This window comes from Branchiostoma belcheri, unplaced genomic scaffold, assembly GCF_001625305.1.
Source record: "Branchiostoma belcheri isolate BF01 breed outbred unplaced genomic scaffold, Haploidv18h27 scaffold5, whole genome shotgun sequence".
In the NCBI taxonomy this organism is placed as follows: Eukaryota; Metazoa; Chordata; class Leptocardii; order Amphioxiformes; family Branchiostomatidae; genus Branchiostoma; species Branchiostoma belcheri.
The window spans coordinates 6,833,070-6,846,210 of record NW_017804131.1 but is presented as its reverse complement, the minus strand read 5'-3'; the positions used below and the strand labels follow the sequence as shown (position 1 = coordinate 6,846,210).

The 13,141-nt window shown below is 40.7% G+C and overlaps 2 protein-coding genes across 3 annotated transcripts in view; one reads left to right on the top strand and one right to left on the bottom strand.

Moving 5' to 3' along the window:
- Positions 1-7,059, top strand: part of LOC109480037 (SH2 domain-containing protein 5-like) — a 10,403-nt gene extending 3,344 nt beyond the window's left edge. The window contains exons 3-9 of one of the 2 annotated variants that reach the window (XM_019782182.1): positions 1,504-1,578; positions 2,193-2,339; positions 3,375-3,569; positions 3,997-4,089; positions 5,411-5,604; positions 6,354-6,510; positions 6,890-7,059. In XM_019782182.1, the coding sequence (XP_019637741.1) occupies positions 1,504-1,578; positions 2,193-2,339; positions 3,375-3,569; positions 3,997-4,089; positions 5,411-5,604; positions 6,354-6,510; positions 6,890-7,009 (981 nt within the window). In that variant the 3' untranslated portion in view covers positions 7,010-7,059. Of the gene's footprint in view, positions 1-1,503; positions 1,579-2,192; positions 2,340-3,374; positions 3,570-3,996; positions 4,090-5,338; positions 5,605-6,353; positions 6,511-6,889 lie in introns of both variants that reach the window. The other variant, XM_019782181.1, reaches the window with a different exon arrangement.
- Positions 7,060-8,971: 1,912 nt separating this feature from the next.
- LOC109480107 (zinc finger protein 91-like) lies at positions 8,972-13,141 on the bottom strand. The gene is made up of 3 exons (XM_019782263.1): positions 13,066-13,141; positions 10,898-12,421; positions 8,972-10,692 (listed from the first exon to the last, which is right to left on the bottom strand). The coding sequence occupies exons 2-3, from the start codon at positions 12,414-12,416 to the stop codon at positions 9,167-9,169; spliced, it is 3,045 nt and encodes a 1,014-aa protein (XP_019637822.1). The 5' UTR covers positions 12,417-12,421; positions 13,066-13,141; the 3' UTR covers positions 8,972-9,166.

Here is a 13,141-nt window from a genome sequence, read left to right as displayed (position 1 = left end):
TTTTTTTTTTTTTTTTTTTTTTTGAGAACAGGCGAAAATCAATGCGCGCGCGGATGTCATCCATAAAATTAAGTCGGTGTGGCCTTACGCCATTCTTATAGCCAGGTCAATTTTCGAATTTCTCCGACTTTTAACGATAATTTTACCTTTTAATGAATATGTATTCTTATTCATATAGTCATCTATCAACCAACCATTCTAACAATCAAAAATAGACCTATCGCTTGATCAATCAATTTAAACATTTACTATACAGTATGATACAATCTAATGTGAAATTTAAATCGTAAAAGAAGTATATCTCTTATTCTTGCCTTCTGCATTCGAGTTTTTTTTATAAGGAATAGGATTTTCAGTGTAATCTTCTATACAAGCATGGGATTTATATGTGTATTTTATAGAAGATTACCCCTTCTAAAGTTAAAGTGGACTTGCCCTCTCACAACATGCACCATTTGGTACGCAGCTGTTGATCTTGCAGTGCATGCAGTCTTCACCCTAGTCAGATCTTACACACAGGGTGACTGCTTCAGTAGAATGGAACATTGGGTACATGTAGATATGATGACAGGGCGAGCTGGGCGGGAAAAAGGAAGTATTGAAGCCCGGGGTCGCACGGGTCAGGGCACCAGTGTGTTTATTTCCTCTGTCCACATGTGAAAGACTGTGGGTAGTGTGAAGTCATGTCTGAGTACACACATCTTAGGAAGGGCCGATTTCCTTCATTCTGGTCGCGTAGGGCGTATGGGGAGTTGTTTTTCATTAAACTCCAAGCAGATGTATGGTTCTGAAAAACTTAAACTTTTCTCCAACTCAAAATTTGACTCACCAGAAATTTTCGACTGAATCACTCAGTCTTCCTCAGCTATCTGACCCACATGCTGTGGACACGTGATTTTTCCCACGTGTGACGTGGGAAAACGATGGTTGAAGTTCAACCATCGCCCAACCGGGACGGGGGCGATATCGACTTCAGACAACCTTTGACCCTTTGCTGACGTCACACGTGGAAAAAATCACGTGTCCACAGCATTTGGGTCAGATAGCTGAGGAAGACTGAGTGATTCAGTCGAAAATTTCTGGTGAGTCAAATTTTGAGTTGGAGAAAAGTTTAAGTTTTTCATAATGTAATTTACCAACTCAGATGAACTTTCATGCAGACGTATGGTTCGTTTTTACTGAAAGAGAAATATAAAAACAGACGTTTAAAACTAATAAATGGTATTGTATTAATGTGCTGGGATTTAATAATTTTCCTGAGACAACAGTTTTTTTTTTATTTACGTTTGGACATTTGTACAAAGACAATGTGGTGTTGCGGTCAAGTTTAAAACTTATTTGAACAATCGATACTTGAGTCAAGAGGTTTATTTCATAGATAACATTTGGACATATCATTATTGTATCAGATACCCAAAAGGGGGAAGATTTTTGTTAATGTTTGTTGTTGTTGTTTGTGCCAATAAGGGATATGGTTGTTTACCTCTGTGTTTGTCCTTTCAGCAAGTTGAGAAGACCCAGCCTGTGTTACTGGTGCTGACTCTGTCCGGAGTGAAGGTGTGCAGTCCTGATGGAAAGGTAGGATTATTGTGGTAGACTTGCGGCTACATTCCAAAACGTGCCCCATTCATTCCAAAACGTGCCCCATTCATTCCAAAACGTGTCCCATTCATTCCAAAACGTGCCCCCATTAAAAAACGTGCTCCATTACAAAACGTGCTCCATTCCAAAAACGTCCTCCATTCCAAAATGTGCTCCATTCCAAAACGTGCCCCATTTCAGAGCGTGCCCAAAAAATTGCCGTGTTCCAAAACGTGCCCCATATTCCAAAAGATGTTTCCAATTTCCGTTGCTTCGTTCACGTGCCAAGCTTTTTTTGGGTGTCAAATTCATGATGTGTCTTCCGTTATCATAAGTCATGACCGCACCATTCATGCATTGTTGACAAGTAGCGCATATTTGTTACTTATTTATTTTTTATTTATTTAATCTTCTGACACCTGGGTGGTCTAGTTCAATTTTCGATTTTCAATAGGGCCCAGTACAAAATACAATAAAATCAAAGATACAGATACAAACAAAGACCGATATAAACAAATCAGAATCGTTATCCATAACTCATGTCGATTGAACAGTCGATTACTGATCTAAAATGTCGATTGATGCATGTTTTTTTCTCCCACCATACTCAGACTGTTCACATGGACCACAGTCTGAAGCGGATCTCCTACTGCACGTGTTATCCCGAGGAGCGGCAGTTCGCTTTCGTGGCCAGGAACCCCGGACAGCTCTTCAACGACCAGTATTGCCACGTCTTCATCACCAGGGCACAGAAAGAGGTACACTCACAATTGAAAATCCTTTTCAGAGCACTGGAGGTTATACACTATATACATAGCAGGGTACTAGTAGCTAAGGAAAACAGGTTACGTAGAAACAGTTGCTTTGTAGAGGACTCTTCGCATTGCCCCCCCCCCCCACCACCACCACCAAGAAATTCGTTTATTTGTTTATTTCGATACCCTTTAGTCTAGACGACTAGTCTACCAGGGTTCAAAACATATAAACATACTGACAACAAAATAAAAGAGAATAAACATACATAATCATCACAAATTATATACAGGTTAACAAAACGATCATAACTTAACTTAATATATGCAACTTAGCTCATGTACAACTGGTGTATGGCCTTTTTGAATTGATGTGGACTGGTCAGTTTTTTTATACTGGGTGGCAGGGTGTTCCATAGATTAATGGCGCGGTAAAGAAATGTTCGCTTTTTGCTGTTTGTTTTTGTTTAGGTAGTTTGAAACTGCAAGAATTAGCAAATCTAGTTGAATACTTGTGGGTAGAATGGACGGGAACAATGGAGCAAATTGTTCCTAATGATGTATAGAACATGTTGCAAAGTTTCATGCTTTAACCATAACCTGAGCATTTTAGTGCCATTCACCTTGACGTTTTGTCTTTTTAATCATACTTAACCGTGAATCATATTCCTTACAATCCTTAAAAGCAGCGTGCCGGATTAAGAAAAAACTCTGGCCCATGTAGGTTGTTTAAAGTTCGGTCAGATTTCCTAACCCATTTTCGAACACATCATGTCCTAGGCTAGCCTGGGTACCATCCGGATTTTCGCTACGCAACGCGTGATTTTTTCGAGCGTTGCGTAGCGAAAATCCGGATGGTACCCAGGCTAGTCCTAGGCTGAAGAGTCGATGACAGATTTCCTAACCCATTTTCGAACACATCATGTCCTAGGCTGAAGAGTCGATGACAGATTTCCTAACCCATTTTCGAACACATCACGTCCTAGGCTGAAGAGTCGATGACAGATTTCCTAACCCATTTTCGAACACATCATGTCCTAGGCTGAAGAGTTGAACGTCATCATCGGTGAAGCCTTCAAGGTGGCGTTCAGCCAACAGAGCGAAGCCGGGAAACAGGAGAGCTTTAACCAGCTGGTGTTCGAGCGGCAGCAGGAGTTCGAGGGGCGGTTCATCCACTCCAGATACAGCGTCAACAAGAAAGCCACCAAGGAACAGGAACCAACCAAACGCAACTGGGTGGGCAGCTTGTCGTTTTAAATTCACTTTAGGGAGTCATTCTATTACTGTTTGAACTAATGGAAGATAACATTCGCAACTTTGACCAAATCAGTATGGTGGCCTTGAAAATATGTTCTCCAGCAATTAGAAACAACTATGTGGAAAATTCGCATGAATAGATAAATAGAAATAAAAATAAGTTTTTAAAAATGTTATTTAGCTACGTGTGTGTACTCAACACAACGTGGAGCTATCGTCATGACAGATAGATAAAGCGATGAAAAAACACGTCACATCAATGTCAATATTTTGCAAAACTTTGGGCGCAGTAAAAGTACATTTGTTTGTGTCATAGGTATTCACTTTTTACCTCTAACAAATGACGATTTTGCTATCTTTTTAGATATTCATTCATTCATTTATTTCTTTTTTTTTTATTATCCAGTTTGGCCGGACCAAACGCCGAGCGCCGAGCCCTCCCCGCACCACGTCACCAGTGGCCACCATTTCACCTACATTCGGCGAGATACAAGTCTCGGTAAATATGTGTATACTTTCAATCTTATAATTATGTTTACCGAAGGAAATCATATTGTTTTTGCTCCATTTCTTCCTCTTCTTCTTCTTCAAACAGTGACATATGACCTGACCAATGACATGATTTGTTGACGTCTGTCACCATAGTGACTGGTTTTGGGTTACATAATGTTGCAATTTCATGGTCTTGCTCTGCTCCTGTCACCATATACTAGTAGTACATGTATGTGAATGTGTTTGAGTAAGAATTAACAGAGCATACCATGTCCGAAGGTAAACATTATGCATTTGCTTTGCAAATGTTACTTCTCTAGTTCACTTGATTTTTTTTTGTTTTCTGTATCCATCCTTATATTGACCTTCTTCACTACAATTCCAAGGGGGTTAAAAAGGTTTATACTAGGCAACAAATATCTAGCCATTAGCAAAATATTTCACGTGACAGGACTTGGTTATCAGTTACTAAACCGCTACTGTAATTTCTAGCTCATTCCAGCTTCTATTATACGTCGTATGGATTTATTTGCAATGTCCTTGCCCGTGCGGATAAAGAGCATTTATTTGAAACAATGGCAGAAACACCCGAAGTTTATTAAGATTTTAGCAATTTGGATCATTTAATGCTTATTGACGTTTAACCTCTCGTAATATACTGTATGCTTGCAGGTGTGGCCACCGGACCAATAACGTTATCCATCAACCAACTTAGGCCACACCGATTTAATTTATGGATGACATCCTCTGAAGACCCCCAAACTAGTGCGCGCGGGCGAATAAAAAAAAATTCCGGCCAAAAATAAAAATGCTACTAAACCACAGGAATACAAAGCTGGTATTGTGACAGTACTTAGCGACGTATACGACAAGCCGGCACATGCTGGCTTTTTGCGGCATTTATGAATCGGTAAAGTTACTGTACTTAATATGTACTGAGTTCTTGAGTCGTGTGGAGCTTTGAATTCGATAGCCTGGGTGCTCGGCTCCGTTTTGTCGTTGACCGTAGTACCATGGACTACCCATGCCTAGAGCGAGGCCAGAGCCTCCGTGGAGGTGATCTTTTTTTTTTTTTTTGAGGGCGACAGGTGAAAATCAATGCGCGCGTGGATGTCATCCATAAAACTACAATACCAACTGCCCAAGATTGCGTAGACAAGTAGGTAGTTTTGACTTCCTAACCTGTACCTAATGCTACCGCAGTGCTTGTGTGACTTAACCACTGACATTTCGCTCCTACCATATGGCTGTTCCAGGAATCCATTCCGAAAAACGGTCATGTCCATATTAGGATTCAACAATTCGAAACCAACCACTCTTCCCCAAAGCCTGTGCCGAAGCCACGCCTACACAAGCCGACCAATCAGGGGATGGCCAGTTGTCACGTGATGCCGTCAGCCCCTCCGCCATTGGATACTTGTATGAACGTGGTAGCCAATCAGAAAGGGACCATGAACACCAATGGGATGATGAATAACCAGGACTACCGTGGTGCTCTGTGGTACAAGGGCAACGTGCCAAGGTATCAGAAATAAACTTGTACATGTAGATTAGCAAGATATAATATTAATGCTGATTATTTATATGTGTGATCAGTTCTTGTTGCCAGAAAGATCAAGAAATACATAACATTACTTTCATGTTTTATGGCGTTATACGCCGTATGGTAAGGTAACTACATTCTAAGGATAAGCGAGAAGGAAAAATATTCAAGCGATACTTTTGTTTAAAAAACACATTGTTATCATTGAAATTAATGTAATTGGTCTGATAATAAAAGCACATTTTTCTGAACTGAGAATTAAATTTGCTGATTCGAAAACAAGATAAAAAGATAACTTGGAAAGTTATCATGAAAGTTCATCTGTGTTGGTAGTAATCATAGTAAAACGTTGAACTTTATTCCAACTGGCCGTAGTACTAGAAACAGCGAGATGCTAGACTGTCCGAGAGCAAGAACGAATAGATATAAGAACTCACCTATACCGTTTATGGTCAGCTCCTCAATAACTATGGACTGAACCCCTGACTGTTGTCTTTTTTAATGTAGTACAGTGTTCTGTATCAAATGTTGTCCGGGAAATTCATAATGTATGAAACATGTATTTTTATTGGTTTGTTAATCGTGCGCCTATATTGATTGCAAACATTTAGTTTTAATATACCAATGGTTTGTAAATTGGTTTACAATTCAGTTGTTTTTAACTGCGAAAAAACAATAAATCCATCTTGAATCCAACACACAATTTACACAGAGTTGTTCTTGTGCAGGGAGATGGCCATGGCGGAGCTGGAGAGACAATGTGCCGGTGCCTTCATGGTCCGAGAGAGCGGCAGCAACCCGGGATGTTACGCGCTGTCGCTGAGAACAATGTCCGGTATCAGTAACTACCTGATCGGGAAAACTGACAAAGGATACACTATCATGGTACGTGTGCTAACCTTCTAAAACAAACTACAGTATATTTTATATGTATAAATCTTTCATATTTCGAGTGTAACAGTCGCAGTGGTTTGTAAGTATGCTGGGCTGTGTACGATTTTCAGCTTTGTAGCCTTTACTTCTGAAACAACACAGGCGATCTAAAAGAAAACTTATTTGATGACAGCGACAACCACAAGTTTTTCTGTTTTGTCATAAGACAGCATATCATAGTGCAAAATTGTTATGTCATGTTGTCCTAAGCAAATGTTCACCATGATTTTTCTTCTCTTTGACCGTCGCATATCACAGTGAACAATTGTTTGAAGACGTGTTGTCTTCAGTAAATGTTCACCGTGATTTTCCCCCTTTTTGACTGTTGCAGGGGTTTGGAAAGTCTTTCCCGGACCTGCACACGTTGATCATCCACTACTCCGTGTACGCTGAGATGCTGCCGTGCAGACTTAGGATGACCGGAAACTACGACAACCCCGTGCCTTACTAAAATTCAGGGACTACCATGAAATAAATCCGACCTTTCAACAAAAAAAATCATCCCCTCCCCGATTTTCGGCCTTCCTCAGGATAGATGACCCACTACTACAGACACGTGACTATACGATCACGTGATTCATGTAATGAGTCAAAGGTACCTGGAAGTGTGTGTCGCCCCCCGTCGGAATATACATCCGCGGAGGGTTTCAACTTTACATGGTCTCCCTTTGCCTCAAATAGGATATGTGCATCAAATGGTGTATGTACATGTATGTATGTACCTGGTACTAGTTTGGTGCCTTTATATTTTATCAGCAAACACAAACAACTGCGTAAGGTACTTGAGTATGATGTGTGACTTATAGATCAACACAATGCTATAATATAATAGACACTGTCCACTTAAAATTTTCACAGACATCTACATGACTCTTCATTCCTATGAAGGTTGTATGAATGAATGTTGTATTGAAATATTAAAAATGAAGTACAAAATATGAACTTCAGTAATACATAGATATTCTCTGTCAGATTTGAAACCTTTTTATTTTGCGTAAGTCTAGATGGCATTCAAAATATGGTATAGTCAAACAGCAGTACGTGGTTACCAATTATATCACCTTTGCTAAAATGTAAGTTATGTATGTTAGTACTATGAAAAATTTGTATAGCTAACCAATCTTTTACACGTTGATAATATTGAACATGTACAGTCAAATAATTGTAATGGTGAGATGCAAAAGTTAGATGAACAAAACTGAATTTCTTCATCTCACACATACCAACACCTATCAACATAACTGTTTTATAGTCACTAAGATTCAAAGTATAGTCTATTTACAGTGTTTACCTTGTTTTGCTTATTGGCCCAGTTTCAATTTACCTCAGATGCAATGTAACTTGTACTGATGCTGGCTGAAATGCATAAAACTGTTTAACATGTGTAATAATAAGATATCAATGTATGTTTCAAACAATATTTGTATAAGCAGTGTAAACAATAGGGTTAATCATAAATGCGAGGGATTTCAGCTTTCAAAGTTTATTTTATTGTGATTTCATTATGAGTCACATAGGATATGGCAGATGTAATTCCAATAAAGACTAAGATATGACTGCTGTATGATTTCTTTTGAATACTGGATTCACAATCAACTTGGAAAACAAAGTAAGGATTCCTTGCCTATAGTGCTGCATACCGGTTCACTGGACTTGGATCCGGACTTGTAAGAATGTTTAGGTTCAAGTCCAAAAAAACCTTAAAGTCAAGAACCGAGTCCGGACTTATTACCATAAAACTCAAGACCATTTCACATACCCCTTTTCTTTCCAAACCACCTAAAACCTTCCGTAGATTGCAAAATCTTTGCTGCAAAATCAAGAAAACATTGCCATTGGGCATCGTCAAGTACTGGCCTCCATGTTATGTGGCCAAAGTTTCACCCAGACAACATAGCAAGGTTGCTAACATACAATTTTGTATATGCCATGGGTTTAGGTACGGACTTACAAGTCCGGAACTGAACCTAAACCTCTGGACTTGAATCCGGACCTGAACCTAAATGTGGGTTTAGGTATGCACCACTACTTGCTTATGTAGTCTCTTGGTTGCAGAAAAATTGACCCACAATAATTACCTGAATATAGTGGTATTAGCCCCCCCCCCCCCCGAAAAAACAACAACACAAAGCTGTGACCACAAATCAGTACAAGGGTCAAGCCAAGCGTCAAAGGTTCTATTAAGACTATTCAAATAGTACTGCAATTAAAGGATGTACATATCTGTACACTAGTGTACAGTGTAAACCAGTCATTTGAATTTTTACAGTGTAAAGGACAACTTTTCCACAATATATTCGGAACTCTCTTCCAAACAGATGCTTTCCATCCGACTACAATCCACAAAGCTTCAAAACAAAGGTCCACCGCCATCTCCTGACATAACTACATTATACTCACTTAAGTACCCCTAGCTCTATGCCTAGAAGTGGCCAAAAATAATTGGCCTTGCATTGACTGATTGAGTAACACCGTTAAAAAAAAATAATAATAATCCTTGTTGTATCATATACACATAACTTTTATATATAAATGTATGTATATGTATAGCTATGTTTACACTTCACATAATGATTCACATTATACAGTAGGTGTACAGTATGCTACACTACAGTTCCTCAGCTCCAGTCCCTGAGGGTAACAGGAGTGTTATCATGTTTGGGAACTCAGGGGAAACCTCTAGCATGTCCTTCTTATGCACTTTCCTCATATGAGAAAGGAGGTTGGATCTATGAGCTGTTCTGAGTTCACAGTCAGGACAGATGTGGGGTTTCTCACCGGTATGCTGAACCATGTGTGACTTCAGACTATATTTTCTGGCTGCTCGGTAGTCACAGTGGTCACACTTGTAAGGTTTCTCACTGGTGTGTGTTTCAGGGGAAACCTCTGGCTTATCCTTTTTATGCATTTTCCTCATATGAGAAAGGAGGTTGGATCTATGAGCTGTTTGGTGTCCACAGTCAGGACAGATGTGGGGTTTCTCACCGGTATGCTGAACCATGTGGGACTTGAGACTATATTTCCTTGCTGCTCGGAAGTCACAGTGGTCACACTTGTAAGGTTTCTCCCTAGTGTGAGTTTTTATGTGGGTCAGTAGGCTGGGCTTGTACACGGTTCTGAAGTCACAAAAAGTGCACATGTACGGTTTCTCACCGGTGTGTTTCGACAGCATGTGCTGTTGCAGCTTCTTCTTTTCCACTGACCGGTAGTCGCAGAGATCACACCTGAACCGCCTGTCTCCGGTGTGAGTTTTCCTGTGTGTGGCAAGATTGGATACATCCACAGTCCTGTACCCACAGTACTCACACATGTGGGGCTTCTCTCCGGTGTGGTGGCGTGCCACGTGTTTGACCAGGTGTGTCCTATACGCTGTTGCGTACTCGCACTTGTCACACTTATGCGGCCTCTTCCTGGTTTCGGGGTGGTCCGAATGTCTCCACATGTGGTTCCTGAGGCTAGCCCTGGTGACAAACCGTAAACCACAAACGTCACACATGAATGGCTTCTCCCCACTGTGTCTCATCTTGTGATCTTTTAAGGCACTGCTTTGGGCTGCGGAGAAATCACACTGATCACACTTAAAGGGCTTCTCGCCGGTGTGAATCCTAGAGTGTTTTACCATTGCATTCCTCTTTCCTGTCTTGTACCCACACTCCTTACACTCAAAGGGGTACTTTCCGGTGTGCTTGAACATGTGTTGGCGGAGGTCGGCCCTGCGTACGGTACAATACTCGCACTCTGTACAGTTGAACAACTTCGCTGGAGGTGCTTTCTCTGTGCCGTGTGTCTTCTTGTGCTGCGTTAAGGTACTGCTTTGTGCCGCACAGAAATCACACTGGTCACACTTAAAGGGCTTCTCTCCGGTATGAACTCTGGAATGTATTACCATTTCATTCCTCTTTCCTGTCTTGTACCCACACTCCTTGCACTCAAAAGGGTACTTTCCAGTGTGCTTGAACATGTGTACGCGTAGGCTAGAACTGTATGTTGTAGCGTATTCACACTCCTTACATTTGTACACCCTCGAGCTCTCTAGATGTCTTTTCCTATGTGATGGTAGCTTTCTCTTGCTGTCTGTGACAAAGTCACACTCCTTAAATGCCAAAGTCTTGTCAGGGACATTTTGGACTGCATCTTCATCTAGATGACTTTCTGCTGCGTTCAATTCAGACTGGTCAGGAACAAAGTCTTCATCAGAATCACTGTGAGCATCTTCTCCACTTTGATAAGTCTGGCATGGCAGTAAAACTATCCTTGCTGGCAGAGGGACTGTCAGAGTTTTTGTCCACAGTATCACTAGTATCAGCTAAAGCCTTGTCAGGGACATTGTCAACCATACTAGTATCTTCATCAAAATGACTCTGTTCTGTTGCATTCAAATCAGACTTTTCAGGAATATAGTCTTCATCAGAATCAGTGCCTGGATCAGGAAGCTCATCTTCACTTGATGACTCTGACATGGCAGGGAAACTCTCCTTGCTTGCAGATGGACTTTCCTGAGAATTTTCAACCACAGTATCCTCTAAGCTCTCCTTGTCATGTGTACTTGCATTCACCTGTTCACTTGTTTCTGATTTCAGACTCTGTTCTGTTGTATCTTCTGTTTCTTCCTCGCTACTTGAGTTACCAAACTCTGTAGCTTCAGGAGCTTCTGTGTCTATAGGGCTTTCTTCGGGGTGTTTCATGGAATAGTGCTTTTCCATTGTCTTCTTTTTAACTGCAGAGTATCGGCACATCTTGCACTTGTATGGTTGGCCTGACTTCTTTATGTGGGACTCAATGTGCTTCTCCATGTCTTCTTCTGTGTCTGTGGGGTTTTCTTCGGGGTGTTTCATGGAATAGTGCTTTTCCATTGTCCTCCTCATAACTGCAGAGAAACGGCACAGCTTGCACTTGTATGGTGTGCCTGACTGCTTTATATGGTTCTCGATGTGCTTCTTCATGTCTTCTTTGACAGACGTGCTGAATGCACAGTCTCGGCACTTAAAGGGGCCTTCCTTGACATGTCTTAGCACATGTCTGTCCATCGTCTTTTTCTTGACTGAAGAAAAAGTGCACTGGTCACATTTGTATGGGTTCTTGACATCGTGGATCTTTGCTACATGTCTCATCAGTAATTTTTGGAGATTAGTGCTGAAGCCACACTCTTTGCAGATAAACTCGCCAGCCTGAGTCTTCGTGTATTCATCATTTCTTTTGGCATACCTTGCACTGTAAGGTTTGCGGAAGGGTGCTGCCTTCACCACTGGACTTTTACCTGGGTGTGTTTTGATGTGGCGGGCGAGATCCCACTCGCTAATAAACATGTAACTACACAGATCACAAATGAAAAGTTGAGTGCCTCTGTAGGGTATGGAGCATTTAGCTAAGTCTGACTCTACATCTACTTTTTCTTGGTTTGATGGTCCAGGTTGCTGCTGTGTCGTCTGGGAAACTTGTGTAGATGATTCGTGGCTTTCAGAGTTTGGGCTTTCTATTTGCCGGGTTTCATTCTCATCACTGTTGGCTTGGTTTGTGGCTGTTACTTGTACATGAACTGGGCTGTCTTCAGGATCTGACTGTTGTGTTATTCTGCATATCATATGATCTGTGGATTCCAGCTGATCTTGTGTTACGATCCCTCCTGTCTCCTGTGATCCAGTCACACTGGGATCTGTGACTTCAGGGTTCACTACACGAGTCATCTGTTCAGTGGGACCTAGTGGCCCTGTTGACATCATCTGAGCCATGACGTCACAGAACTGACTAGAGTTGGCTCCTATATACCCATACCTGGTGTCATCCTCACCGTGACTGTCACGGCTCATCTGTGATTTGTCTGCTACGTTGTTCCAGGATGTTTTATTGTGTTCTTCCATCTTAACTGAAATAACAATAAAAAAAAGTGACATACATGTAAGGCAGAGCAATGTTATTAAAAAATATAGCACATGTACACCTAATAGAACTACTACGTATACAGAAATTCAAAGAATTGACAATACATAGATAAATACATGTGCTAGTAAAGCAATGATCTGCCATAGAGTGCACTGGATAGAAGTATTATCATTATCTATTATGAATAATTTTTCACAAGAAGCAGGGACATTACATGTTATCTCTATATGAATTATAATGTCCTTGCAAAAAGTATACATCCCCCCTCTTTATTACGTATTACCAAGGACAAAATGTCCTTGGTATTGTTATTATAACCGCTATAAACGAATACATACATAATTGTATGCATAATTATATTGTGCTACATGTACATTGACTTAGGTTCTATGACATGTACATTGACTTAGGTTCTATGCCTATGTAATCTGCATTGTACAGAATTGTAAAGAACTCATGTATCCCCCTGGAATTTACCTCCTTGATTTTGCACCTTTACAATTTTTTAAGACACATGTTAAAATCCCATGGACACACGTAACAGAACAAGGGCGGCTTACACATAACGTTATGCACGAAAATAAAGCCAACAACGCCTAATATGATAAATACATTTACTGTACTTACCCAGAGTTAATATTGAATCACGGTTCTCTCGTAGAATTTTGTGAAATGGCACAGAATTTGCTCCAAATAGCAGGAG

Excerpts from the sequence above, each read along its gene's own strand:
- LOC109480107 (XM_019782263.1), bottom strand. The coding sequence starts at position 12,416 with ATGGAAGAACACAATAAAACATCCTGGAACAACGTAGCAGACAAATCA. Across the intron at positions 10,693-10,897 it reads TCATTTTGATGAAGATACTA|ATGCAGTCCAAAATGTCCCT; the intron begins GTATGGTTGACA and ends ATCTAGATGAAG.